This window comes from Bacillus rossius, chromosome 10 (genome assembly GCF_032445375.1).
Source record: "Bacillus rossius redtenbacheri isolate Brsri chromosome 10, Brsri_v3, whole genome shotgun sequence".
NCBI lineage: Eukaryota > Metazoa > Arthropoda > Insecta > Phasmatodea > Bacillidae > Bacillus > Bacillus rossius.
Window position 1 is genome coordinate 52,506,019 of NC_086337.1, and position 27,035 is coordinate 52,533,053.

Here is a 27,035-nt window from a genome sequence, read left to right on the forward strand (position 1 = left end):
AAAAAAGGGGGGGGGGAGGGGATGTGTTTCTGAAGCTACCGTAAAACCTGCCTCGTTTCAACCGCGCCCGTATTTGGAAGTTGCGGATCTCTCGGTCCGATGCAAGTCGTGCGCTTATTGGTGTAAATCGGGTTGATTGGAAATTCATGATGAAATTCTGCAACATTGTCCAAAATTGATCGCGGGTGAGAAGGAAAGAAACTAAAAGGAAACCTAGAGAATGGGGGTCTTGGTGTTGGATGGGACGGGAAGGAGTTTGTGAAAAGAGAAGAAAAATTGAACGGACTCGGGCCTGGAGGCCGCCGATTTGCATTCGGCCGGGCAATTAAGGGGTAATGGGCGCGAGAGGACCCGCGCGAAATTGCAGCCGCTTTCAAAGACCGGATTCGAACCCCGCCGCCGCCGCTTCGTGCTAAGGAATCCGAAAGCCGCCTCGCGGATCTGATAGCGCGTCGGCCCGTCCTTCTTGGCTGGTGTCCGGGCGCTGCGGGACAACCGGGAATTATTAAGATAACCATCTGCAGTTCGCGACCGGACCGCCAGGGCGCTGCTCTGCTTTCGGAACACCTCTGTAGCATCCTTGCGCTGGCCCTCAGGAGTGGCGGCCACGTGTTGCCTTTTCTTGACGACTTTTTTTCCCCCTCGGATAGCCGAACTGAAATTTCATCTAAGGGATCGACCGTTAATCACGTGGGGCTCGAAAAGGGGGAGGGGGGGGGGGGTTTCGGGAAAAATCACGAATTATCACAAGGGAAAAAAAAGGGGGGGGGGTTGTAGAGAAATATCACGTGTATTTATTTTTTCCGCGCGATTTCTACTAAACCGAAAAGCGACGCGTGACCTTGACTCGCCGTAGCCTGGCAACAATATCCCCGCCCGGCTCGGCTTGCCAGTCTGGGCCAGTATAAAGACTGTGATTTTGGCGCCGAACATACAATCTGTGCTTAATTTTCCAGAATTAAATTAGATTATACCTATATTTAAGGATAATATTCTGAAGTTTTTAAAAATATTTTGTACCAAAAAAATACACGTTATTTATTGGGAAGGGGGGGAGGGGGTTAGTCTAAAACCTCACCACAAATCACTAGGGGGGAGGGGGGGGGGGTTAAAAATTTTCTAAAAAAAAAAACATCACGTGATAAATGGACGACCCCTAATGAATCTGTGACTGCGTGCAAGGTCACGAGACTTGATCAACTTAGTTTTTACGTCTCTGCACCCAAACACAGTTGAGGGACCTTTACCTGAGATTTAGATTGGAGGAAAACAAAACATGTGTCGTCATGAAAGAGTCATAGAGTACTGCTTGTGTGCTGCAAAAACAGCAATCGTTCAGAGCAACCATAGACTGGAGGAGAGAGTTGAACAAAAAAAAAAACCCTTCAGGGGTACAAGGCAAACAAAAAATCTAGCTTCCTTTAAGTACAGGCTGAAAAAACATCTTTGTAACAACTGCTTACCATGACCACTTCGACGCTACCCTACTGCTTGAATCTGTGTGTGAATGTGCGAGTGACTGGTTTTAATGTAGTAGCACCTATTTTTTCCCCCGGTTTTGATGCTATTTGCTGTATGTTTAATTACTCTCCTTTTTATTTATGTCTATGCTTATTTTTTTTAATTACTTTAAATTAGTGAAGGTTGAATCTTTTGTAGGAGTTAATATTTGAACATTAAATTAAAATTTAAAGTTGTTCTCTTAATATTTAGTCAACATCTTATAGGTATCATGCTTAATTTTTAATATTCCACTATATGATTTTATTGCAGAAAAGTGTTTAAGTGTAAGAAAAGGCGTGACGCCTTAACTTCGCCACCAATAAAGACGATAAATAAATAAATAAATAAATAAACCGGACAGGTCGGGAGCGGAAAGAAAAAGAAGAAAAGCGGAAGCCACGCCTCGCAGAATAGTGAAGAATATGCTGGAAGGATTTTGTTGCCTCTCCGACGTTCAGAATTCCTAGAGGATCTAGGGGCAATAGGAGGGAATGGGAAGGGATTTTAGGGTTTAATTCTCGTGTTTTGAGAAGATTAGGGACAGCGAAGAGAGAGAGAGAGAGAGAGAGAGAGAGATATCCAGGACACCGACAATACATTCACAAGGGGAAGAGGGTTTGCAAAGGGATGGAGGTACTTGAGAGATGAGTATGGTAGTGTTTATTTATTTCTCTAATATGGCCAGCAATTTTTCAGTCTGATTTTCTACTCTCTTGTAATGATAGTTGTATTTAATGCAGCTTTCTCGTAGTATGATGGAGTTTGTCTGTGAATTTACCTTGTGTGATACACCTGTTAAGAAAAATAGTTAGATTTTTTTTATGGGTGCTCATAAAGTTAGTCTTTTTCTTGTTGCACCTTTTTTCTTTTCTCTGCACTTTCCACACTTATTGTTCTAACGAATGTTGGTTGTTTTTGTGATGGCAACATTGGTTTCAGAGAAAATACTTTTAGTTCTTAAAATAACTGAACTTTATCCTAAAATTATATATCAAATAAGTTTGAATTTGGTATTAATCATTATTTCAATTATTTAATTTTTAGATACTGGATGATTGATGACAGATTTTGTTTGAATTATTTTTCCTTGTATTCATAGCCTTTAATTATAAAAATACATATTTTGTTATATATTAATAAATAAACTTATGTACCTGGTTCCTTTTTTCAAGAAAAGTTAAACATTATATTTATATTGGAAATTATATATTTTTTTGTAACTTTTAATATTTGTTTTTGCACAAAAGAAAAGATATAAAAACAAAAGCCACGTAAACAAACATACATTATCTTGTTGTTGTTTGCTACTTTTTAAAGAAGGTTATTATCATTCTGTTTTTGGTTTTTTAATATGTAGGCTAGACCCCATCTGGCCAAGCAAGTGTGTGTATGTGTTTTTTTTTTTGGGGGGGGGGGGGGAGTTTGGGGGTAAATGGAGTGGTGCTTACAATGATTGTTGGGTTCATGTGGGATTGGCCTTATTTCTTTAAGAAAACATATACTACCACAGCGACTGTACTGCAGCAGAAATTAATTATCGGGCAAGACTGCCACAGTTACAATTTCCGTATATTATTCTCTTAATAGGTGCCTATATATATAATCTCGATGCATGCCAAGCACAATTGCATTGATCAACTGCTTCAACAATTCGTGGTAAGGACATTTCAAATGTGTACCTATACATTAAACAATACTACTACATACATTGATTAGAATAAGCTAAACAAAAATTCTCCAATCAAAACATTTCAACAATAATAAAAAAAATATGCAATTTTAAAATTTCGCGTGTACATTTTCGTGTTATGTTTCTCTATAGGCCTTTACCCTTGATTGTATGGTATCAGCAACAGACTGCTTTTATTTACTTTGAAAAATCGTGAGTAGAAACAAAAAAAAAAGTGTTATTTTTTTTTACTTCGAAGATAATTTTTTTAGGTTTTAGGTGGATAAAAATCGAAACTAATTATTAATGAATTGGATTGTATATTTTAATAACTTCAGTGAGTGTAATAAATTGATGTGAATTCACCCCATCTCAAGGGCGTTTATTATTGACTTTCCATTTCGGTGTTTTGGCGATGTGTTGCGTAGGTATACTCGCACATTCGCCGTGTGATCTTGCCTCTGCCAATTATGCGCGACGCCGACTGTACCACCACACTCGCCCCCTCCTCGTAGCTGTCCGCGTCACTCGGTCCCGCAGCTGCAGCTGCAGCTGCCGGCGTGTCCAAGGGGCTGTCGGGTCGGCGGCTTTGTCGTTACACTGTGTCGCCGTGACAGTCAGCCCGTGTTTTGGGAGTGGGGAGGGGGGTGGGGGTAATGTAACAGGCAGGGTTGCCACCTCGCGTCACTCCCGGCAAACGAAGGAAACGTCCAGAACCTACCCACGTGGCGGCGTCGCGTGTGTACTGTAGGCGCGCGCTGTCTTGGGACGAAGTTTGGGATGCCTTAAGGGGCCCGCCTACCCGGGCACACATACGGTGTGCAGAGCTTCAGGGAAAAACAACGCGATTTCAAAAACTACTCAAGATATCCGAGTGGGGCCTGCTTACTAAAAGCATTTAAGAGTTCACTGAGGCCCGAAAACTACTTTTAATTTCGGATTAATTTTAAACTATTTTTAGAAGCGTTAAAATGCCTAAAACGCGTGTTTTCAAAGTAATTTTTAGGCATAAAACAATCAGTACAGATTCTTGAGAGCACTTAAGGGGCTTGCATAACACCTTTATCTTCATTTCTCGGTCATACAATGTTACGGTCACCGCTCAAATTTCACAGTTATCCTGTGCCGACGAGAAGACTGCGCGCCAGTTCAGAGGCGACACCGCGCTAGAAGCACCAGCGAGCGTCGCGCTTATCATCCCGCCTCACCGACACACATACACCCCTGACGAGGCGGGCCCCTTAAGTAGGGGTCTTTAAAATCACTGCGCATCGACAGATCACACGCAAACGAACGTAACTCATAACGATGTGCTAATAATAATAATATACGTTAACTTGTATATTAACATTTTCTGATGATTAATTTTTGTGTTATAAATTTAATATTTAAACCTTTCTTTGCAATTTTTTACTCTCTAAAGTTGGGGGTGTTTTATTTTATTTTGTGTGGCGAGGGTCTTTTGTTCGATCTCAACACCCGGGCATCGCTCATAATTCATGAGAATTGAGCAGTTATCCAAGCGGGTAGGAGACCGCTACGATCTTTTTAGAGATCCCTTCGCCTTGAGAGTGTTCCATAGCCTCATCTCGAATGAGAAAATATATCTAAGTCTTTTTGATATTATCATTTAAATTTTATTGTAGATGTAATGGCATTTGTTGTGTAGGCTACAGCTAAAAACTAGCGTTCTTTGAATCACAGATTATATTTGCATTGCAGTGATGTTTAAAAAATTTTAATGTGCAAACATCTTAGCTCTCGGTATACGGCATTCGGCAGGAGTAATTTTCGTGAATTAAACGGAAGTCGCATGGAACGGAAATGTGTAACCGCGGTGCTGCCATCTGTGGCTGATGGCGATAACCAAAGTTCGCAAAGACAAAGGGAAACTTTATTTTATCAACTGTTCAATGAATTTTAACAAGATTGGGGCGGAACTTTAATAAAATTCCTTGTCGACATTTACTCTGAGCTGCAATCTAAGAGTGAGGTAGACTATAGTAGCATTGAATATATATAATGTATAGAAGTCGCGAGCCCAGGTTAAATTTTCTGTCCGGTTTCTTAGAAGAATTGTTGTAGTTCCAAGCTCCGCCGCTGCGATCGCTTTCATCGCTGGGTATCGGCCGTATACGCCCCTGGCGGTATTTGGCAGAACTAGGTTAACCAGCCCAGACGTGACATCATCCTTCACCCCCCCCCCCCCCAAATGAAAATCCCAGACCAACGTTTCAAATTACCCGGCAGGTCTTATCAGCTCGTTAGGCGACCTTGAAGAGGAGCTTCTCTTACCGTCGTTTGAGAATGATGAAATCCCAAAAGAAGCTAGCCACGGAAATCACTGAATGATGGGATTCTGTACACGAGTGAAGTGAAAATTAGCTATTAAAACTTTGTATTGGGCCAATAGTCAGTGTTACGTTCAAAATATGGTTTTATTTTAAAAGTAAAATACTTATTTAAACTATATTTCGCGTTTGTACAAATTTACTTTTAGATATTGGCAAGGAAAATCAACATACCTTAAACAACCTTCTCTTATTCAACGTTATCTATTAAGTAGTACAAGGGGTAAATATTATTTTTAAAAATAAAAAAAAATGTAACCCACTAAATCAGTATTGGCAAGATATATATAAATTCAATATTAAAATACGCACATTAAATTTTTTGTAATTAACTTTTTTCGGTAATAAAAATTCAGGATGATTTTGGTTTAATTGGTTTACGTATATTGCTATATTTTCTAAATCACATAGAAAAGGGAAAACAGTGCATCAGTGAAAATTCAAAAATTTAGTTTAAGTAATACTAGCCATACCAAAAGATCAATATGCGAGATAAGAAATTTGGTAACTGCTCTACATTTCAAATAAAAATGCATTGGTTTCATGAATACTGAAATGTATGCGTAATAAGGCATATTATGTTATTATACTAAGCACGACTATAACTAAAAAAAATTACAGTAATTTAAAACGATGGCAGTCTTAACATACAATGAGTGCGCGAGTCTTAGTTTATTTTTTAATTGGCTTCTTCGTCAGATGGAAAAGAGTTAAGATTTCATCAAGGAAAAATATATTCTCAAAGTCACTAAACCGGGAGATAGAAAATAAGGTAGGTACTTAATTTTAAATAAAAGTTAAAATAGACTTACGCTAAACCAATTAAAAATAAGTCGTAAAAATATTTTTATTTATTAAATATATTCTATACTTGACAGTTCTTTCTGTATAATTCTTCAAAAATCTTTGAAATTAATACATATTTTCTTAAAATGGTAGAATATCAGCAATGCCCGGAAATTACGTGAGCAAAGCCACGGGTTATTAGATACACTTTTATTATAAAATAAAAACAATTATGCATTTGTAGTTCACGAATGTGATATTTTGTTTATTGCTTCACAACATTCATTTGCCAGTCTCAAATTTCATCGTACCACACTTGTCAGAAATATCACCAAAAATGAGAGATAGTTTTTTTTGACGAATTTCAATTACGAGGAAACCTTTCGCAAGACTTTTTTCTTCGCAGTAGTCACTGGGACACTATTAATTTTAATCCACTAAGATAATAAAATTGTATGTATAATTATTTGTTTTTGTATATTTGTATAACTTCCCAACCAATTTTTAATGATTTTCGTGTGAATAAAAACTTGTAAAGCAATTTAATTAACTGTGTCATAATACTTCTGATTAGATGGAAATACAAACTTTTCATCAGTAATATACGATGATAAAAATATTTATTATTGCAAAATAATATTCACTGTTCAAATGCAAATTTAAATAGATTATTCATACATGTTTCCTGCTAATTAATGGTTTAAAATGGTTAAAATGGGTTGCTAAAATGAGGAATTATAAATATGTCACTTACTAAGTCCGTGCACAGATTTACACAAAACAGCAATGTAAATAATCTTTTTTGGTAGTTTCTAATTTTGTGCCCTGGATAACATGAATTTGGTTTAATTCATACCAAAGTGAATTTTTTGAACAACTTAAATTGATGTCATAAATAAATATTTATTTTATATTAAAAATCCACAAACAGTTTTTAAAATATAATATTTATCACGCCAAGTGGAATAATAAACAAAAAATAGCTCTTATATGTTGTCTGTGTTTAAAGAATTGTATTATATTTCATGGAAATAATATTTACCTTTCGGTTATTAAAAGAAAATATATTTGTATTCAAAATACTTGCGCATCGTTTTTACGAGCATAAAGGCCGGGATACATTCGCAATAGCACGCAAACAGCACACAGATAGCACACACGCACAGAGATAGCACAGAGCTTGATGCTACATTCACGCACAACACAACACAAAATAATACCGGAAGCATTCAAAAAAGTTTTTTAAATGTAAAACTCCCGTTCACAATTTTGGTCACTGAAGTTGGCATACGTGACGTTTGTTTAGATTCGTGTGTTGTTATTGTGGTACGGTTTTCGTTAAACCCAGAAATATTTTAAATATTTCAAAGTTTACGTACAAAACACAATGAGCATTCAAAAATATATATCACTGTTTATTTCAAATCCGGCTTCTTTAACACATTCAGACACAGACTTCCAAGCATTTAATTTAGCTTCTTCATTTTTGTATCCTGCGGATCCCCTGTCATACAAAATATTTTTACTTTCTATTACAGCTATCAAAAAGCTATCAAATGTGCCTTCCATTTTTATGTTATCGCGTGTTTGAAAACAATAACAAACTACTCAAGTCAAGAGCACCAATACTTTCGTGACAATTGTTCTTTTATAAGCCCACTCGAGTAGTACTTAAACTGTTTGCTGATTGGCTACCACCATGGTCGCGCACAGAAAATAACCTAAAAGTTAAAAGTTAATGAACTTTCTGTGCGCCGATCCTGTGCTATTTTTCTGTGCGCGTGCTATTTGCCAATGTGGCAGCTCATATCTAATAGTGTATGTTGAACTTCTGTGCTGTTTGCTTGCTATTGCGAATGTAGCCCGGGCTTAACTTGTGTATCTAACCTCAAAGCAAGGAAATTAAAAAGAGTGGGAACTCAATGCTATAACAAACACTCTTATTTTCTTTGGAGATCCGGGAAATGTGCGTTATTTATAAGCAACTTAACATAGTAAATCGTTAACTTTTCAGATCTATGTTGGCAAAATTGATTTTTTTTGTGGTCATTCGCTACTGGGAATATTCACCATATAACGTTTAAGATTATTTATTTTGAATTACGAAACAACCAAAAAATTATGTAAAAATGCTTCATCTTATGTTAAAAAAATTATAAACTGCATAGCCACAAAGTATGACATCATACCATTAGTTTCAGTTACTAATAACAACACGTGCACGTGTTTGAACAGTCATCGCAGCCATAGTTGTTTCATAGCTACCAAAATCATTCAACGTTGTCAAGAATTATTCCAAATTATGTTTTGCCATTTTACTCAATGCGCCACTCCGTTAACACAACATTTTATAAATTCTGAACTACGAATGTCAGTGGGAATGTACACTATACTGTACATTCCAATCTGATACGCTTTAAGAAATTTCTGTAGTTTTCTTATTATTAAAACTTAATTTTTGATGTTGGCATCTTTTAACCGCACTTTTTTTTTTTTTTTTTTTCGGTGGCCGTACTCCTCCAATTCAGTTGCGCCCGCCGGTATCTAAGCGCTCGGATTTCAACAAAAGGCACCGCCTCTCGATAGAGTGAAACAGAGAATTACGCGCACGACCTTGAAAAAAGCGACGCTACAGCGCTCTGGCGTGGAAGCTGGTAACTACGAGTACCCTCTTGTGGAAAGAAGAGCTGTCTAGCGGCGGAGCTAACAACTACCTCAGTTTTGGATCCGAAAATTGGAATAATAAATCCTATCCCCTCGCGACTTCTATAAGTTATATATATTCAATGATAGTAGTGACAAGAAAATGGGGTTTCTAGCATGGCTTGTAGGACAGCGAAATCGTTAAGAGCCCCGCATACACGAGCACACATACGGTGCAGAGCTTCAGAAGAATCAACGCGATTTGGAAACTACTCAAGATATCCGAGTGGTGTCTGTTTTCACTATTAAATGAAAAATTTTAAGGATGCGCTGATGCGATTATTAGTTCTGTCCCGACTTTTGTTTTTTTAACACAGTGTTACTTGAAGAGGGAAAATAGCAAACAAAAAACAAAAAAAACGCGTGTATTCAGAATAATTTTTAGTCACGAAAAAAACCAGCACAATTTCTTGAAAGCTCTCTATGTATGGACATACATTGCACCTTTATCTTCTTTTCTCCGTCATATAATACTATGGTTACTACTGATGTGTGATGATTAGGGACAAAATTATATGGTGAATTGCTATAACACCGAAATAACAAAGCAAAGCATGGCAGTAAAAACACACAACACCGTTTAGCACCTAAATGTACTAAAAACATGAAATCAATCAAAAACTTGACAAAACTTAACTCAGATGATACCTTTTATTGTATAAAAAAATCAATATAATTTATCCATCACGAATTTTGTACCAGAAAGTATGAACTAAATGAATTGTGAACAATTAGTTTAATTTTGCAAATTATATTTGTAAAACTTTATGTGTTTCTTTTTCATTAATGACGTCACATTTTTCAGTTTTATAAATGCTTACTAATAATTTTATTGTATAAGTGCATCATGAGTCATTAAAAATGTGCCTTTTTTGTTGAAATGTTTAAGTACGTCACTAACAATTTTTGTTTGCTTCATAATTCACAGGTTTTTTTTTATGAATGAAGAAAAGTTATGAAAGTAGAAACCATACGACGCACAAATAAAATTATGTTTTAAAAAACCTAAATTGGTTTTAGAAATTAAACCATAAATTTCTTATCTAATGGCCAAGGGCGCCCGTATGATAGTTTGCAAAAGGGGGGGGGGGGGTAAGATGGGGAAGGAGGGGTGGGGGAAGGCAAGACCTTGTGGTAAGGAGTAATTTTTTTAATATCATGGAAGACGAATGGGGAATTGTAAATATGTATGTAAAAAAATGTTTAAAAAAAATATGTATTTTAGTGTGGAACCACTTCACGTGCTTTTTCGGAGTGACGCACGTGGCGTTGTTGCAATCAGCTGAATGTGACAGTGTACGTAATGCTTAGAGACCTGTAAAATTCGCGGATTCATTTCGCGATAGGATAGAGTCCAAATACTTTTGACATTATTTTGCTTCAGTGATTGGGGCACAGTTTATCTGAAGGTACTCTGGGCCAATGAAATATCTTTAACAGAAGAATTAGCGAATCACGATCATTCCAGTCAACAGGTGTAATTAGCACGAGTGCGTTGAGGATCATGGAGTTTATCCTTTAGGGATTTGTAATCGCGAATTTTACAGGTCTCTAGAATGCTACTGTTGAGTCGTGTCCCCGCGGGGCCGGGGTGGTTGAGAAGGAGGGGTATAGGGGTTGAGTGGTAGAGGGTTAGGGGTAGGGGGTTGAGTGGTAGAGGGTCAGGGGAAAAGGGGTGAGGTTAAGTGGTAAAGGGTCAGGGGAAAAGGGGGAGGTTGAGGGTTAGGGTTAGGGGGGTTGAAGGGTGGAGGGTTAGAGGTAAGAGAGGGTTGAGTGGTAGAGGGCTAGTGGTAAGGGGGGTTGAGTGGTAGAGGGTTAGTGGTAAGGGGGTATGTTGAGGGGATGAGTGGTAGAGGGTCAGTGGTAAGGGGGGGAGGTTGAGGGGATGAGTGGTAGAGGGTCAGGGGTAAGGGGGGGAGGTTGAGGGGATGAGTGGTAGAGGGTCAGGGGTAAGGGGGGAGGTTGAGGGGATGAGTGGTAGAGGGTCAGGGGTAAGGGGGGGAGGTTTAGGGGATGAGTGGTAGAGGGTCAGGGGTAAGGGGGGGAGGTTGAGGGGATGAGTGGTAGGGGGTAAGGGGGGAGGTTGAGGGGATGAGTGGTAGAGGGTCAGTGGTAAGGGGGGAGGTTGAGGGGATGAGTGGTAGAGGGTTAGTGGTAAGGGGGTATGTTGAGGGGATGAGTGGTAGAGGGTCAGTGATAAGGGGGGGAGGTTGAGGGGATGAGTGGTAGAGGGTCAGTGGTAAGGGGGTATGTTGAGGGGATGAGTGGTAGAGGGTCAGTGATAAGGGGGGAGGTTGAGGGGATGAGTGGTAGAGGGTCAGGGGTAAGGGGGGGAGGTTGAGGGGATGAGTGGTAGGGGGTAAGGGGGGAGGTTGAGGGGATGAGTGGTAGAGGGTCAGTGGTAAGGGGGGAGGTTGAGGGGATGAGTGGTAGAGGGTCAGTGGTAAGGGGGTATGTTGAGGGGATGAGTGGTAGAGGGTCAGTGATAAGGGGGGGAGGTTGAGGGGATGAGTGGTAGAGGGTCAGTGGGGAGGTTGAGGGGATGAGTGGTAGAGGGTCAGAGGTAAGGGGGGAGGTTGAGGGGATGAGTGGTAGAGGGTCAGGGGTAAGGGGGGGAGGTTGAGGGGATGAGTGGTAGAGGGTCAGGGGTAAGGGGGGGAGGTTGAGGGGATGAGTGGTAGAGGGTCAGGGGTAAGGGGGGGAGGTTGAGGGGATGAGTGGTAGAGGGTCAGGGGTAAGGGGGGAGGTTGAGTGGTGGAGGGGGTTGAGGGGTAGGGGTAAGGGTGGGGGTGCATGCGGGTCAGGACAGGACGGGGGCGAGCTGACCCTGGCTTGCCGGCAGATCCCGGCGAGGCGGCGCGCGTGGACAGCGGCCACGAGACGCTCTTCTCGGACGACTCGCCCTGCGACCTGGGCGCCACGCCCTCCAGCGGTGTCGGCAGCGCCTCCAGCGGCCAGGGCGCGGACCACACGCCGCCCAAGATCACGCCCTTCAGCGGCGTGCTCGCCAAGGTCAGCCCCCCTCCCCCCTTCTCCTCCTTGTGCGCCATGTCCACGCCAATTGCTTTCAGTTGCATTCCAATACCTTATACCTAGGGCCATGCATATCTCGCGAAAAGATTCCGAGACTAGTTATAGTTATATAGTTACAATGTGGCACCTTCTGTGTTTCGTGATGGGGTGAGTTTCTTCCAGGTACATGTCGATTGTTAAAACGCCAATCACAGTAATTCATTGCGGAAGCAATTGCGTCCTGAGTGGCTCGGTCAAATAAGGCAACTACTTCTCTCGCAGACGGCCGCCAATCACAAGGAAGAAACCGCTGGTGCGCGTATACCTTGTTGCAGTTTAATAGGCCTTCAGATTTATTCGCGAAAAATGCCGGCCCCTACTTATACTCATGTGACAGGTAAAAATATAAATATAGGCCTAAATGTAGATTGGTGAAAACGTAAATTTTTAAAAATAATTTTATTGATTTAGAGTAAAATTATATATATATATATATATATATATATATAAGAGAGATAGCGAGATTGTACATGTGTACCTACTTCAAACCAATTACAAAATTGAGGCATTGTAACGCATGCCGGGCATTAGCTAGTAATGATTATAAATTAGATGTCTATGTTCTATAACATATTAATCGTATGTTATTAGAGACCAGAAATATTCGCGGCTTGAACAATGTACAACGTGATATGCTAAAATTCAAATAATTATACCTCTGTGTTGTTTATATTATTGGTTCGCTGTTGATCTGGAAAACTCTTGGCCAATTGGAAACCCGCAGTCAAAGAAGTGCCGAATCACGAGGCACCCAGTTGAGACGCTTCACGAGTCAGCAGCCAATGAACAGGCGACGTTTGCCCGAGTATGCATAGGATCGTTGAGTCTATCCTGGATGTCACTTAATCCCCGCGAATTTTTTTCCAGTCTCTAATTATAAAAAAAACGTTTGGTTCGTTGGTAATTTTTCATCAGTAACGATCCAATTTATCCCTCCCTTTATACACTTATTATATTTTCATATACATTTCTGTATTGACGTATAGTTAGAGACCGTTTAAAATTCGCGGTTTCATTTCGCGATAGGCTAGAATCCAAGTGCGTGTAACTTATTGCCGCTTCAGTGACTGGAATCACAGTTTGCCTTGAGGACTGTGAGCAAATGAATGACACTCAACGCAAGAAGTACGGAATCACAATCATCCCAGTTTAGCAGGTGTCACGAGTCAGTAGCCAATGAGGCTGGTGTAATGTTCCCGCGCGCATAGAGGATCGTGGAGTCTATCCTAGAGGTCATAGAAACCACGAATTTTTCCAGTCCCTACTTACAGTGTATTATATTTTATTTATACTTGTTATATATTTTATGGACTTGGTATTTTATATATATGTCTTTAATTGCCTTTTTTTCCGTTGACCTAATATTCAGACCAATTTCAGACGATACAAGTTTGCACCAAATCGAACCCAGAACCCTGCACGCCGAATGCCAGCATTGAATCAAATTGCGACAAGTAACATCGAAATTTCCTGCGACTTGGCGCAAAACACCCTGTTGGTACTTGCAGCGCTAGTTTCATCACGTATAACAGTTTCGTTCACGTAATCAAAATGGCCGAAAATCATCGAGCCTGCAAAAATGACTCCTACCATCTCGCTCGAGTGTCTTGACACCGCTTGTCTGCCTGCATTCGCCCTACGACCATCCACAAGGTCCTTCAAGAGATTCCCGGGGTCCAGTTTGAAGATGGGGAGGGGGGATGAAGGAGGAAGATTATATTTTAAAAAAAAGTGTGTCGGAGGCAGTGTTGCCATTGTTGGTAGTGTTGCTTCTGTTGCAGTGTTGTCAGAGCTAGCAGTGTTGTTGTTGGCTGTTTGCCAGAGTTTCAAATTTGGCCAGTTTTTCCAGTGTTGCCGTTGTGTCAGTGGTTGGCAGTATTTTCCAGTGTAGACAGCGTTCCCAGTGTTAGCAACGTTGCTATTTTTGGCACTCTTTGGTGCCTAAGGCACTCTTGCCTGTGTTTAATACTTTTTATAACTAGGGACCGGAAAAATTCGCGGGTTCAATGACCTCTAGGATGAACTCCACAGTTCTACGTACACTCGGTCAAATGCCACCCACTCATTGGCTGCTGTCTTGTGAGACGTCCCACCGTAGCAGCCTGTGATTCGATAAAGCTTTGGTCGGGTGTTTCTCATTGGCCCAGAGTCATCCAAGTGAGTTGTGAGCCAATAGCAGAGACAACACTGGGGTATAACTATTTGTGTTTTAGCCTATCGCGAAATGAATTCGCGAATTTTTCCGGTCTCTATTTATAACGAGTGACGACCAGGAAAAGATTTCGTATAATAACAACGGGTATTTGTTTGTAAATTTATCGAGAAACGATTTGACAACCAACCAGGTCACCACGTAACTGCAGTGACGCATCGCGTGGGAAATATATTCGACTGAGTGCGGTTTGTTTCGGACGAGCCGGAGACCGCCCGCGCACTGTGTGAACTGAACTGGCGCGCTGCTGGCGAGAGAGGGAATACAGGCGGTCTCCGCCCAAGGTTTGGTCTCCGCCGACCGGGAGACTCTGGAACTGGGTCGCCGGAGGCCACGCCCCCTCGAACCAAATAAATATTGACACCCTCGTTCCTCTCTGCCCCTCCTGCCACACTCCCCACCACCCAACCTCCCTTTCCCTGCCACCCACACACACACACCGGCCATTCGAACAGGGAAAACCTTTTTTTCACAGACGAGAGAGCCAAACGTCCGATCGTGCATCTTCGGTTTTTTTTTTTTGGTTCATTGTAAATAGATACGGTGGTGTTGATAAAAGGATACCAATGGTCAATTAGGTTAGGTTAGCTACATTATAAATACTTTAAAACATTGTGGACGTTTTATTTGGTTAGGATAGCTGCATTAAAGATACGGGAAAAAAAAAACAATGAACTTCGGGGAACGTCGGGTTTTGGCTCTCACGTCTGTGAAAAGAAGGCTTCCCATTCAAACAGTCATAGCTGCGCTAGCATCGCTGTTGTTATCGTGCGTCACACGGTATTTTTTTTATTTTTTAAATGGAACAATAATGTTCATGAAAACTTACAGATATTTGTAATTGTATATCAACAACTGCATCATTACAATACTCGGTTCGGATTATTACCCGAGAATTCAAGCTTTGTGTTGTCCCGGTACCTCCAATATTATTTCTTTCATAGCTAAAATTAAGTGATAATAACTTTTTTTTTAGAAAAGTGACACTAATACTTTTCCTAATCGTTACATTAAATGTTGGTTTGGTGCTGATATTTACTACATTAAAACTGTAAGTTTAAAACTAAGTTTTCATCACCAGTAAAAATGTATGTTTCACATGTTTTGAGACCCTTTTTTCTGAGGCGAAGAACAGTACCATCTCACGACGATACAAAAGCCAATCTGTCCAAGTCATTTATAGAGACCGGAAAAATTCGCGGATTCATTTCGCGATATGTTGAAATGCAAATAATTGTACCTTTATGCAACTTCTGCTATTGGTTCACTGTTAACCTGGAGGACTGTGGGCCAACTATAGACAGACCCTCAGTCAAAGAAATATCGAATCACGAGTCCCCCAATTGAGACGCCTCACAAGTCACCAGCCAATGAACAGGTGAGGTTTGCCCGAGTATGCACAGGATCGTGGAGTCTATCCTGGAGGTCACACTGAACCCGCGAATTTTTCCAGTCCCTAGTCGTTTAAAAGTATGAAGTATGGGTTTTTGTGCAAAAAAAAAGGGTCTCGAAACATGTGAAACATACTTTTTTTTACTGGTGATGGACATGTCGAGTTTTGGCACGAAAGCTCCTCAGTTGTCTCTCGCCGTTATCAGTCTCTGCGGTGTCAAGCAGGACCTACCTCTTGGAAGAGGAGGAGGAGGAGGATGTGACGTCACAAGCCAGGCCCGGGGTAATTTGTTTGGCGGGCTCGTGCGAGGGCGTGACCCACTATCTCTCTCTCTCTCTCTCTCTCTCTGTCTCTCTCACGCCGCTCTCTGCGTGTGGCGCCTCGGGGCGAACGAGCGATGGGCCGTTAGTGGCGCAGGGAATCTTACACTCTGGGTTTTGTGAGATGGGCGTGTTCACGAGAGAGATAGCGGTTGGTTGTGGGATGGGGAGGGAGGGGGGCTGTAGGAGCGTGGGAAACTTGGACGAGGTCGCTTCTCGCACAATACCCGCGGGCGACCGAGGCGTAGAGTTGGGGGTCCTCTCGCCGACTTGCCACCACGCTCTCTCTCTCTCTTTCTTCTTCTTCCTCCTCGTGGGCTAGTCCTTACCTTTCCCCGCAGTGACTCCAATTCTACGAGTGCCGAGTCCCTGTGCCTCCCATTTCAGGTCATGATTTTATATTTATATTGATCACTAGGGACTGGAAAAATTCGCGGGTTCAGTGGTCTCCAGGATAGACTCCACGATCCTGTGCATACTCGGGCAAACGTCACCTGTTCATTGGCTGGTGACTTGTGAGGCGTCTCAATTGGGGGGACTCATGATTCGATATTTCTTTGACTGAGGGTCTATAGTTGGCCCCACAGTCCTCCAGGTTAACAGTGAACCAATAGAAGACGTTGCATAAAGGTACAATTATTTGTATTTCAGCATATCGCGAAATGAATCCGCGAATTTTTCCGGTCTCTATTAGTCACTGATCAACTTTTAGACTTTTTTAATTGTTTAACTTTCGCGCAATGAAAAACATATACAGCGCATACTTTTTTTTGCATAATTAGCTGCTAAAGTTACATTTTTTTAAAAACATTTTTTGGGTTGTACAAATAAGAATTTAATTTATTTCAGAACTGTATTTTTTTTTAGGTTTATTTGCAATGCCCCTGGGTACTTCATGATATTGATTTGCATTTCGATCACGAGAACTCATTTAATGTTTCTTGGCTGTCAAAATCGTAAAAAATTTGAAATTTTTTGAAATGCCAGGTAAAATTAATTAATATTTTCTGAAATAAATTCAAACAATTCCTTGAAGTAGCCAGTGGTATTGCAGTTAAACCTAAAAAGTTTCAGTTCTGCAATAAATTTAATTCTTCTTATTTGTACAACCCAAAAACGTTAAAAATGTAATTTTGGCAGCTAATTATGCAAAAAGTTTGTGCTGTATATATTTTTTTCATTTCGTGAAAGTTAAACGATTGAAAAAGTGTACACGTTTATCTGTACCTAATTACTGTAAATATAAAATCTTGACCTGAAATGAGAGGCACCCCGTTAATTATTATTTACTTTCAGAATTACTTCAACTGTGATAATACTGTCGACAGACTCCAATTTAATTATACATAGTTCTAAAAAAAATCAGCAAACAGTAAAATTTAAAAAAAAAGATACTTATTATAATTAAAGACGGTAACAAAATAAAAATTTTTGAATTTTATAAGCTGGATAGTATGGCGACAACAGTGGGCGCCAATCATCACCCTGTACTGCAGTCTAAAAGCGGGATTACAATTGTCCGACACTCTTTCGTACGTCAGCATATTTTCACAAGTAAGTGCTGCCAACAATCCACGGTTTTTTTGTTTTTCTCTCGGAGATGTTAATCTATGTTTGTTTGCTATTTATGTCGTGTTTACGAACATATTGTATTAGCTTTACCTCGGAAAAATTCAGAGTAGTGATTCAATTGTTTGGACATATGAGTTTAAAGAACCGCAATGTTATTATCAAATAAAAAAAAACATCTGGGCGACTTATTCAAACACCACTGGCCTGTACTGCGGTAACAATTGACTTGTCGCGGCTTTTGACGGACGGATGGAATTTTTGTTTCGGGCCAGCCGATTGGCTGCAGATCACGTGACCGACGGGTGGATGACGGACGGACGGACGGACATACTGGCTGTTGATTGGCCGGTAGTACCTACGTCACAACCAAGCCCCGCCCAGGCGCGGCGTACTTCTACCTCGCGGATGTTTGCCGTCGACTGACGTCCTCTTTTTGCCGACGACGGTTTGGGACGCGTACGTGTGTTGTACCCTCCCCACCACCCCACTTCTACACCCACTTCCGGTTATAAACTCCAGGAGAGAAACACCAGAAGACGCACAAACCTGAGTAAAAATTTGTCCAAAGCTAAATTCTCGCACAGTGGTTAAATAGTCGACTATGTTTAGTAGCATGCCAAAAAGTTTACCGCGTACACCTTGTGCGCCACACCCAGAAACACGCAGTTAAGTTCTTTATGACAGCGTCTTACAGCCATCCGTTTAAATGTTTTCCATTAACATCTGTTTCTACCGCATACTCTCAGTAAGACTATCAAAATAGTCTAGAAACGTTATTCTACACAACCATGAAAAAAAAAAAAAAGGGCGTGGACTAATGTACGCGCATTATAAGTTATACCAATTTTTATTTTAAGACACTGGACTATATATAAATTTACTTTAACAAAAAGTAATTAAAATATACTCAGTATTTAATATTAATATGAATATGTATATAAAAATAATTATTTTATTTAATAAAATAATCGAGATATATTTTTATTAGTAATGAAAATCAAGAAATGTATTAATTGTTTATTCTAACTGATTAATTTTAATTAATGTAAAAATGTATAGTTCATTATACAAATAAATTATACATCCGGGAACATAATATCACATAAATACACTTGAAAACATTTAAAAACACATTTTCTATCAGTAACATTCACAATTAATAAATGATTTTAACTATATGAACCAGTATTCAATATCAATCACTACTTTTCTGAACGCGATTCCCACGTAGTTTCTTACCCGCCACTAGAATTCGCTGCCGGTGCAGCTACGTCGACTATAGAATTATTCGATTTGCAGAGCGAATGGTTAAACTATATAATTATATCCAATAGAAACGAAAAAGACTGGGGAAAAAATACTTAACCCCTGCTTGGACCTGATTTTTGACAAGTAATTCTGTTAAAATAATGCCCACCTTGTTAGAATTCATTAAAAAAATTAATACTGCATAGTTTCAGCACATGTTAAATGGCTATAAATTATTAAGTTTTAAAGGATATGTACACTATTATAAAGTTGTATATTATTTTCTTTTTTGTGCTGTCATCATTAATGGCTTTTTTTTTCGTTCTGTTAGTCCATTTTATTTTTTTTTCCCTTTGTTTGTTGACCATATTCCTGTTATGGAATATTATGTGGTGTTTTTATTCTGTTGACAACAGCAATTTTTTTGCTTAATTAATTTGTGTTATGTCTTTTGTGTTTTTTTGTAGTTTTCTTCTACAGACATACATGTGCCTAGCAATGGCGTGTGTCCAAAAGCTTACATCAAGTATAAAGTTGTATGTTTTATTACATATGCTAATTCATGGAAATTAATTTCCTAGCGTAATTAATTTAAAATTACTTTAAAAAATATAGGATATAGGGCTAACTCTCGCAGCGATCCCAATTCCTCGGTACGACTCAAATTAAGGGGAGGGGGGGGGGGGGTAATAAGCCGGAATCAAAAGTGGTTAGGAGGCCACTTGAAAATTTAAACCGTACGAAGTAAATACCTATCGAACAAATAAAACAAAAAAATTCCGTACAGCATTTCGAGGTAGAGTATGTTTTGTGCCCACGAAACACCAAGGTGTGGAGGAGGGTTGTGCGTTCAGGTTACGACCGCTTGCTATATAAAAATTCTTTAAATTATTTCCACGTGTGATTAATCGAAGAGGCATGCATGCGATGGGGTATGGGCGTGGAAGGGAAACTCAAGGGTTGCGTGATGTGTGTGTGTTTGTGTGGGGGGGGGGGGGGGGGGAGCCAGTTAATTAAAGGTCTGGGAGCCACCCTTCCAAAAAGGGATGGTTTGTGGCTGGGACCCCTGCTGGGGGGCTTCTGGTTTGTGGGGGGGGGGGGGGTGAGATGCGTGCTCCGGGCTACCAGACGGTAACTCCTTTGGGGCGAGTAATCACGGGACTGCTGGTAATAGACGGTGCGTTTTCGTCTGGCTTGGCCCATTCCTTCACCCCGCCCCACTCCACGCCCCTTAATTTTTCCCTCCACGTCACCGCGTCTACGCCTGTCGGACCAGCGCTCAGGAATGCGGACGGAGAGTAGCCCACGCACATCGGCATGACGCTAGTGGTTGTGTTGTACTTTACTCCTTCCATCATTACGACTTAACAAAAAAAAAATTAAGAATTCCAGTCAAGTAATTCATAGGGACCGGAAAAATTCGCGGGTTCAATGACCTGTAGGATTAACTCCATAATTCTACGTACACTCGGTCAAATGCCACCCTCTGATTGGCTGCTGTCTTGTGGAGGTGTCCCAACGTGTAGCAGCCTGTGATTCGATAAAGCTTTGGTCGGGCGTTTCTCATTGGCCCAGAGTCATCCAGGTGAGTTGTGAGCCAATAGCAGAGGCAGCACTGAGGTATAACGATTTGTATTTTAGCCTATCGCGAAATGAATTCGCGAATTTTTCCTGTCTCTAGTAATTCATTATTTAAAATTCACTGACTTTGCTCTTTTTTTTTGGCTATGTGCTTGGTGAATGTGTATATATATTTTTTGTTTCATCGACTAATGAGATGGCTCTCCCAGATATGGCGTTGGAATGGTATAATTTGGCTACGAATAAGGTAAGTACTGGGACATTGCCCGGGTTCAATGACTTCCCCCCCCCCCCTCTCTCTGTAGCCAGTGTCCATGATTTACAATAGATCCTAATTTTATTTTATTGTAACTATTTTCATTTTTATCTCAGTGTGTGTGAAATAAAATATACTTACTCGCTGTGGTTATTTTAAAGTAAAATATTTTTTATAAATAAAGCTTAGTTTGGACTTATAAAATAGTGACCATAATTTTTTACCTTGTATTTTCAAGGTTAAATAACATTCTAAAAATAGTGTTGGTAGGAAATAACCATGCAATTATAATGTAGCACGTGACTGTAAAATTGTCCCCCCCCCTCCTTTTCCGTTCAGGATCCAGGGTCCAGGGCCCGTAATCGAATGTGGGGGCCATGCTGATAGTAACCGTCTTATCTGCGATTCACGTGTCGTGAGCCGTTTGCTGATACATTCGTATTGTTACGAACGTGGGATGGTCCCTTTTAAGTTTTTTTTTTCTTTTTTTAAACCATCAAACAAACAATTGGAAAGGAAAAAATCAATGGTTATGTGTAGAGACCGGAAAAATTCGCGGGTTCGATGACCTCCAGGATAGACTCCAATATCCTCTACACACTCGGGCAAATGCCAACTGTTCATCGGCTGCTGACTTGTGAGTCGTCTCGACTGGGTGGCCTGTGATTCGACACTTCTATGAGTGACGGTCTCTAATTGGCCCTCAGTCCTCCAGATTAACAGTGAACCAATGACAGAAGCAGCACTAATGTATAATTATTTTAATTTTAGCATAACACGAAATGAACCCGCGAATTTTTCAGGTCTCTAGTTTTGTGTTGAATTCAATTTAAATCATGGACAGAAAAACAAAATCGAAATCATAATGGCACGCTGATTTAGTACAACCCGCCCCTTTAGACAAACGCGTGCGATGTCAGAAGCAGATGGTCGCCTCCTCCCACCTGAGTGTGCTGCCGATGTAGGTGTGTTGGGGGGGGGGGGGGGGGGGAGAGTCGCGTCCTTTTCAGGAACAAAAAACGAAAAAAAAAAAGGAGGGCTTAAATGACACCCTCGCAGATTGCTGTTATTAACTCTTCTGACCAGCAAGGCACCGCCAACCCGTCATCTCAATTACATTCCGTCTGTGTACACCCGGTTCCGTATTTTTTTTTTTTTTTAAAAATACAGATTATATATATTAATCTGTTCCCGCATCTTAATGAGCCCTTGTATTGGCTAAGCTATTCTGCGTTATTTAATAGCATAATTTATGGGTAGAGACCTGTAAAATTCGCGGATTCATTTCGCGATAGGATAGAGTCCAAATACTTTTGACATTATTTTGCTTCAGTGATTGGGCCACAGTTTATCTGAAGGACTCTGGGCCAAATGAAAAATCTTTAACAGAAGAATTAGCGAATCACGATCATTCCAGTCCAACAGGTGTTACGAGTCGGTAACCAATCAGCAGATGTAATTTGCACGAGTGCGTAGAGGATCATGGAGTCTATCCTTTAGGGATTTGAAATCGCGTATTTTACAGGTCTCTATTTATGGGTATTCGGAACGTAGTGATGTCGGTAAAAAAAAAAAAAGTTTTTTTTTGTAGATTTGAGTTTGCCAAAACAAATAATAATCTGAAAGTTTCTGAGGTGAAATAATACGTAGCTAACTCAAATGTGAAAATGTTTTTGACTTACACCGCGTTATCTTCCGGACCCGCTAAATTTACAAGTTACCTACAGTGTCGGCCATTTTGTACATCATTTGTAGATGTTATATTCTGTATGTCACTTCTAGCCAGTTATTTTATTTAAATTGGACTTCGTAAAAGTGAGAATTAACTTTTTTTTCTGTGTGGCTATTCGATTGGCGTAAAGCTTTTTGCCATACGCGTAAAAATATGTCTTTGCTGCACCTCCTTCCTGTTCCGTATCTCTACACGAGAGATAAGATATTTCCCATTAACAAACAAAGAAAATACGTTAAAAAAAAGTAAAAAGAAAAAAAGGTTGTCTGTAAAGTCGGTTTACGGACGATAGTTTAACGTGGCAACGTCATAACAAAACATTGATGAAATTATTGCATACTTTCATGAATAAAATGGAACCATTTTTATTGAATTATCACTATTTGGTATGGATACAAAGAAGGAGTGAAATGAAATCTACAATTTAATTGATAAATTTACTTTTATCTGCAGTCATTAATTCAAATATGTTTATTACTTTAACGAAGAGATTATTTTAACTATAACTTTTATACATTATTGCTATTTAACTTCTTCCAATCTGTGTTATTCTGCTAAGGATAGGACGATTATAGGAAAAGTAGGAAACGAATGAGAGTGTTTCAAGTTTAATGTGCCTCGAAAAAGTCAAATCGATGGTTGTTTCAATTGAGTGGAAGAGAGATAGATACGGCGCAAGCGTACAATGAGCGTAACGCGCCACAGCGTAACGGGACAATGCGTGTAACGGGACCCTTTTTATTGCGTGCAGCCGGCGTTCATCGATTTATTAGACGTCACGTCAAAAATATGTACCACTTCCCTGTCAGATAATTCCGAAAAGCGTTCCGGAAATTATGTTTTATCACTATAGTGTTAGTTTTTTTTTTTACGAACAAAACATTAGGCAAAGGACAGAAAAAGGAAAGCTGAAATCGAAAAAAAGCGAACGTCGCAAAGACGGCCGCGTGCTCGTAACGTAGCGCCCGCAAGTAGCCACGGGGCCCCGCATGAACGTAACGCATTAGCGCGCACAGACGTAACGCATTAGCGCGCACGCGTGACGCATCAGCGCGCTCGACCGCGGAGGACTCTGAACGGAGCAAGAGAGGAGAGTGGGAATAATAAAAACAAAAAAAAAAAATTCACGGAAGGTCTTTGTCAGTAAACGACCTGACCTTGAGATTTCTAAAAGAGTAGCCGAGGATGACCGTGGCCAGAAACCTGGAGAGAGGGGGGAAAAAAAACTTTTCTTATTCATTGAGCAACAGGCCAGCGGTTTACGCCATTGAATTATTTTTTTTTTCCTTCTTTTATTTTCACCTGCCTTGAACTTGGAGAACTAACCGCAGAGCCAGAAACGAGCCCAGAGGAAAGGACCGTCAAATCATGTACAAGGTTGAATTCACATTAAAAAATATATATATATGTAAGCAAACGTATGTGGACCATGCACGCGACGTGTGCGAAATCGGTTCACGATTGAGTTGTTACGTGTTCATTTTAGCTCATGGAAATTTCGCGATGAAAATAATCTCTGTTGGTAGTGTTAGTGAATAAAGTGTTTGTCTCGAGGTAAAAAATAATATTTTTTTTTACAGGAAGAACAGAAAACTTATTATTTTATTTACGATTACATATTTAAAAATTAACATAAGTGCAACACTGACATTGACACAGATAATCAATACAAAGTTAATAATTCTTACTGAAGATGTTATTTGATTCTCCCTTTTAAGTAGGATAAAATTTAATCGGTCTAAATGTGACTTTTTACCTTCTGACTCCGAGTACTCAAAAATATTTTAAGTTCTCCAGCAGCCTCATAATAAAAGCTGTCTCATAACTCAATGTTACAGCAGTGAACAACCAGTTCATAGACCAATTAATCTCTGTTCTGAATGAATAAAAAAAGTGTTGTTTTCAAGTTAAGGGTGTTTTGTCAAAAGTTTTTAAATCACCACCCTGCGTCAAATTATATTAAATACCTTGAGTCAAAATGTTTTGCTACGCAATCATAAATAACTCTAAAAATGATAACAATTCAAAATAAAAACAAACATGCTATACTTGAAAAGAAAAAAAAATTGGAAGACTTAAGCCTAAAAAAAATTTTACCTGGCAAATTTGACAAGCCGTGTTGTAAAAAAAAGTTACTTTGTTTACTTCGCAAGTTAATGCTTTAGCAGGCCATCTTCTCAGAAAATTGTATAAGTTGGCATTTTACCGTACGACTAGTAAAATTTACCCGATTCAAAGGTTCTTGTCGCATAAGTCTTTTCGAAATAATTTTTTTTCCCTTTAAAAGTATAGTATTTTTTACTTGATTTTTGATTGTTATCAAACAATAGGTTTATTTATGATTCCGTAGCAAAAACAATTTTAATCACAATATCTAATTGGGAATTTAAAACTTTTGGAAAATATGCCTAAATGTGAAAATTACGACACTTTGTTTATATTTTTTCTTTTTATTTAATTCAGAGCCGTGATCAGTATTGGCCCACCAACTGTCCTCTGCATGACGCCGATTTATGGGACACGCGCAAACTAGAGACCGGAAAAATTAGCAGTTTCATTTCGCGATAGTCTGAAATTCATATTCGAATTCAATTAAGCGGCTTTTCCTATTGGCTCACTGTTCGTCTGGGCGACTCCGAACACAGTGAGACAGGTTCAACAATAACAGTAAATGCAGACAGACGACAAAACCTGGACAACGCAGCAAATATACGAACACAATGGCTAAGATAAACAGATATTATGTACAACACCGATGGACACAAGCAGGTTTCCTAGGGCAAAACAGTTGCGACAGTTTTTCATAGGCTGCTGGTCAGCTGTCGTGGGATTTTTGCTGTATAGTTAGAACAGTTATTTACGAACACTGATGTCGGATCCATCGCGAAATTTCACCGGACAAAATTAATTCTTAATAACATCAATTTTGAACCGATTTAGAACACGCCGTGCGCACGGAGACGTGGGCGTAGCCTCGTATGTTTTCGACGTGACAACGTCTAATAAATCGATAAACCTGGGTGCACGCACGATCAAGTGTCCCGTAACGCACATTGTCCCGTTACGTTGCGTCCCGTTACGCTCATTGTACGCTTGCGCCGCATCTATCTCTCTTCCACTCGATTGGAACAACCATCGATTTGACTTTTTCGAGGCACATTAAACTTGAAACACTCCCATTCGTTTCCTATTTTTCCTTATCATCGTCCTATCCTTAACAGAATAACACAGATTGGAAGAAGTTAAATAGCAAACATGTATAAAAGTTATAGATAAAATAATATCTTCGTTAAAGTAATAAACATATTTGAATTAATGAGTGCAAATAAAAGTAAATTTATCAATTAAATTGTAGATTTAATTTCACTCCTTCTTTGTATCCATACAAAATAGTGATAATTCAATAAATAAAAATGATTCAATTTTATTCATAAAAGTATGCAATCATTTCATAAATGTTTTGTTATGACGTTGTCACGTTAAACTATCGTCCGTAAACCGACTTTACGGACAACCAATATTTTTTTTTTGTTTAAATTGTTTGAAAGCAGCAGCTTTCTACTTGAAGAGTAAAGACGCGTGCGTTCCCGATCCTTGGGCTGCGTGCGTGCGGGGGGACCTACGCTGGCGCTGCCCTTCGGCGGGACGTACAAACTACGCTCCTATCCCTCCTTCACCCACCAATCACCGGCTCCGACTTGCGCCACTGGCGTGCGACACGGGCGTTACTCACCGCCGCCCTCCTCCTGCAGTCGCCGACAACTTTATCACTGCGCGGACGTCGTTATACTTCTGGCAACGACGAGAAGGAAGAAGACGGAAAGAGGCAGGAACAGCCTCGTTCCGCGAGAATCATGACGCTGTGCTTCTTTTCGGCGGGAGGAGATGAAATAAATTAATTTGGACCTCGTGCCTGTTTCTTTATACGGGCACATTCGCGTTCATTATTTCCCATCCCCCCCCCCCAACCTAATTATCCTTAGAAAAATATCACTCATCACAGAAGGCTTGCTTTATTTTCTTCAGGTATAATTCCACCTAGGCTACTTCCGAATACTAGCCTAATGGATCCCCTAGCTAAGGGTATCCAATATAAGTCCATCGTAGCGGACGCGTTTTTAAATTTTTTTTTTAAATTTTTTTCCTAACCTAACTAAAACTAAGTGTATTTTGGAGGGGTCCGGGTTAGGGAGGGACCTAGGTGCGTCTCAGGCCGAAGCCTATACGCCTGGTCATACTGGGATTAGCCATGCAGGGAGAGGGTCGCATGTGCTAGGAGGGGATTGGCCAGCCATGGCAACGATTGGCGCCATGACTAACTCCCCTCACTCTTAAATCTAGACTATAACTAGAGATAGGTTGGGCCCAGGTAAAACCTGCATAGACACAGGGAAAACCCTGGGCACATTCATGCGGGATGCAAATTGGCATGCATTACGTGTAGGAGTTTACAGGAGACAGAGGATGGTCTGGATGAAGAGTTGTACAGAGTAGAAAAGAGTCTACCATGAGGGGGTTGGGCACTTGGACTCGTGGTCCGCTGTGGACGCGTTTATCTCTCAGTTGCTTCCGAATTCTCACGAGTTATGCCGATGTATCTCTACGTGCGTCCACTGATTCGTCCCTACATCCATTAG

At 40.2% G+C, this 27,035-nt stretch overlaps 1 protein-coding gene across 1 annotated transcript in view; it reads left to right on the plus strand.

The window, feature by feature from the left end:
* The window catches only part of LOC134536135 (leucine zipper putative tumor suppressor 2-like), a 221,479-nt gene that overhangs the window by 154,527 nt on the left and 39,917 nt on the right, over positions 1-27,035 (plus strand). Inside the window, exon 4 of the mRNA XM_063375728.1 lies at positions 11,855-12,024. Within this exon, the coding sequence (XP_063231798.1) occupies positions 11,855-12,024 (170 nt within the window). The remainder of the gene's footprint in view (positions 1-11,854; positions 12,025-27,035) is intronic.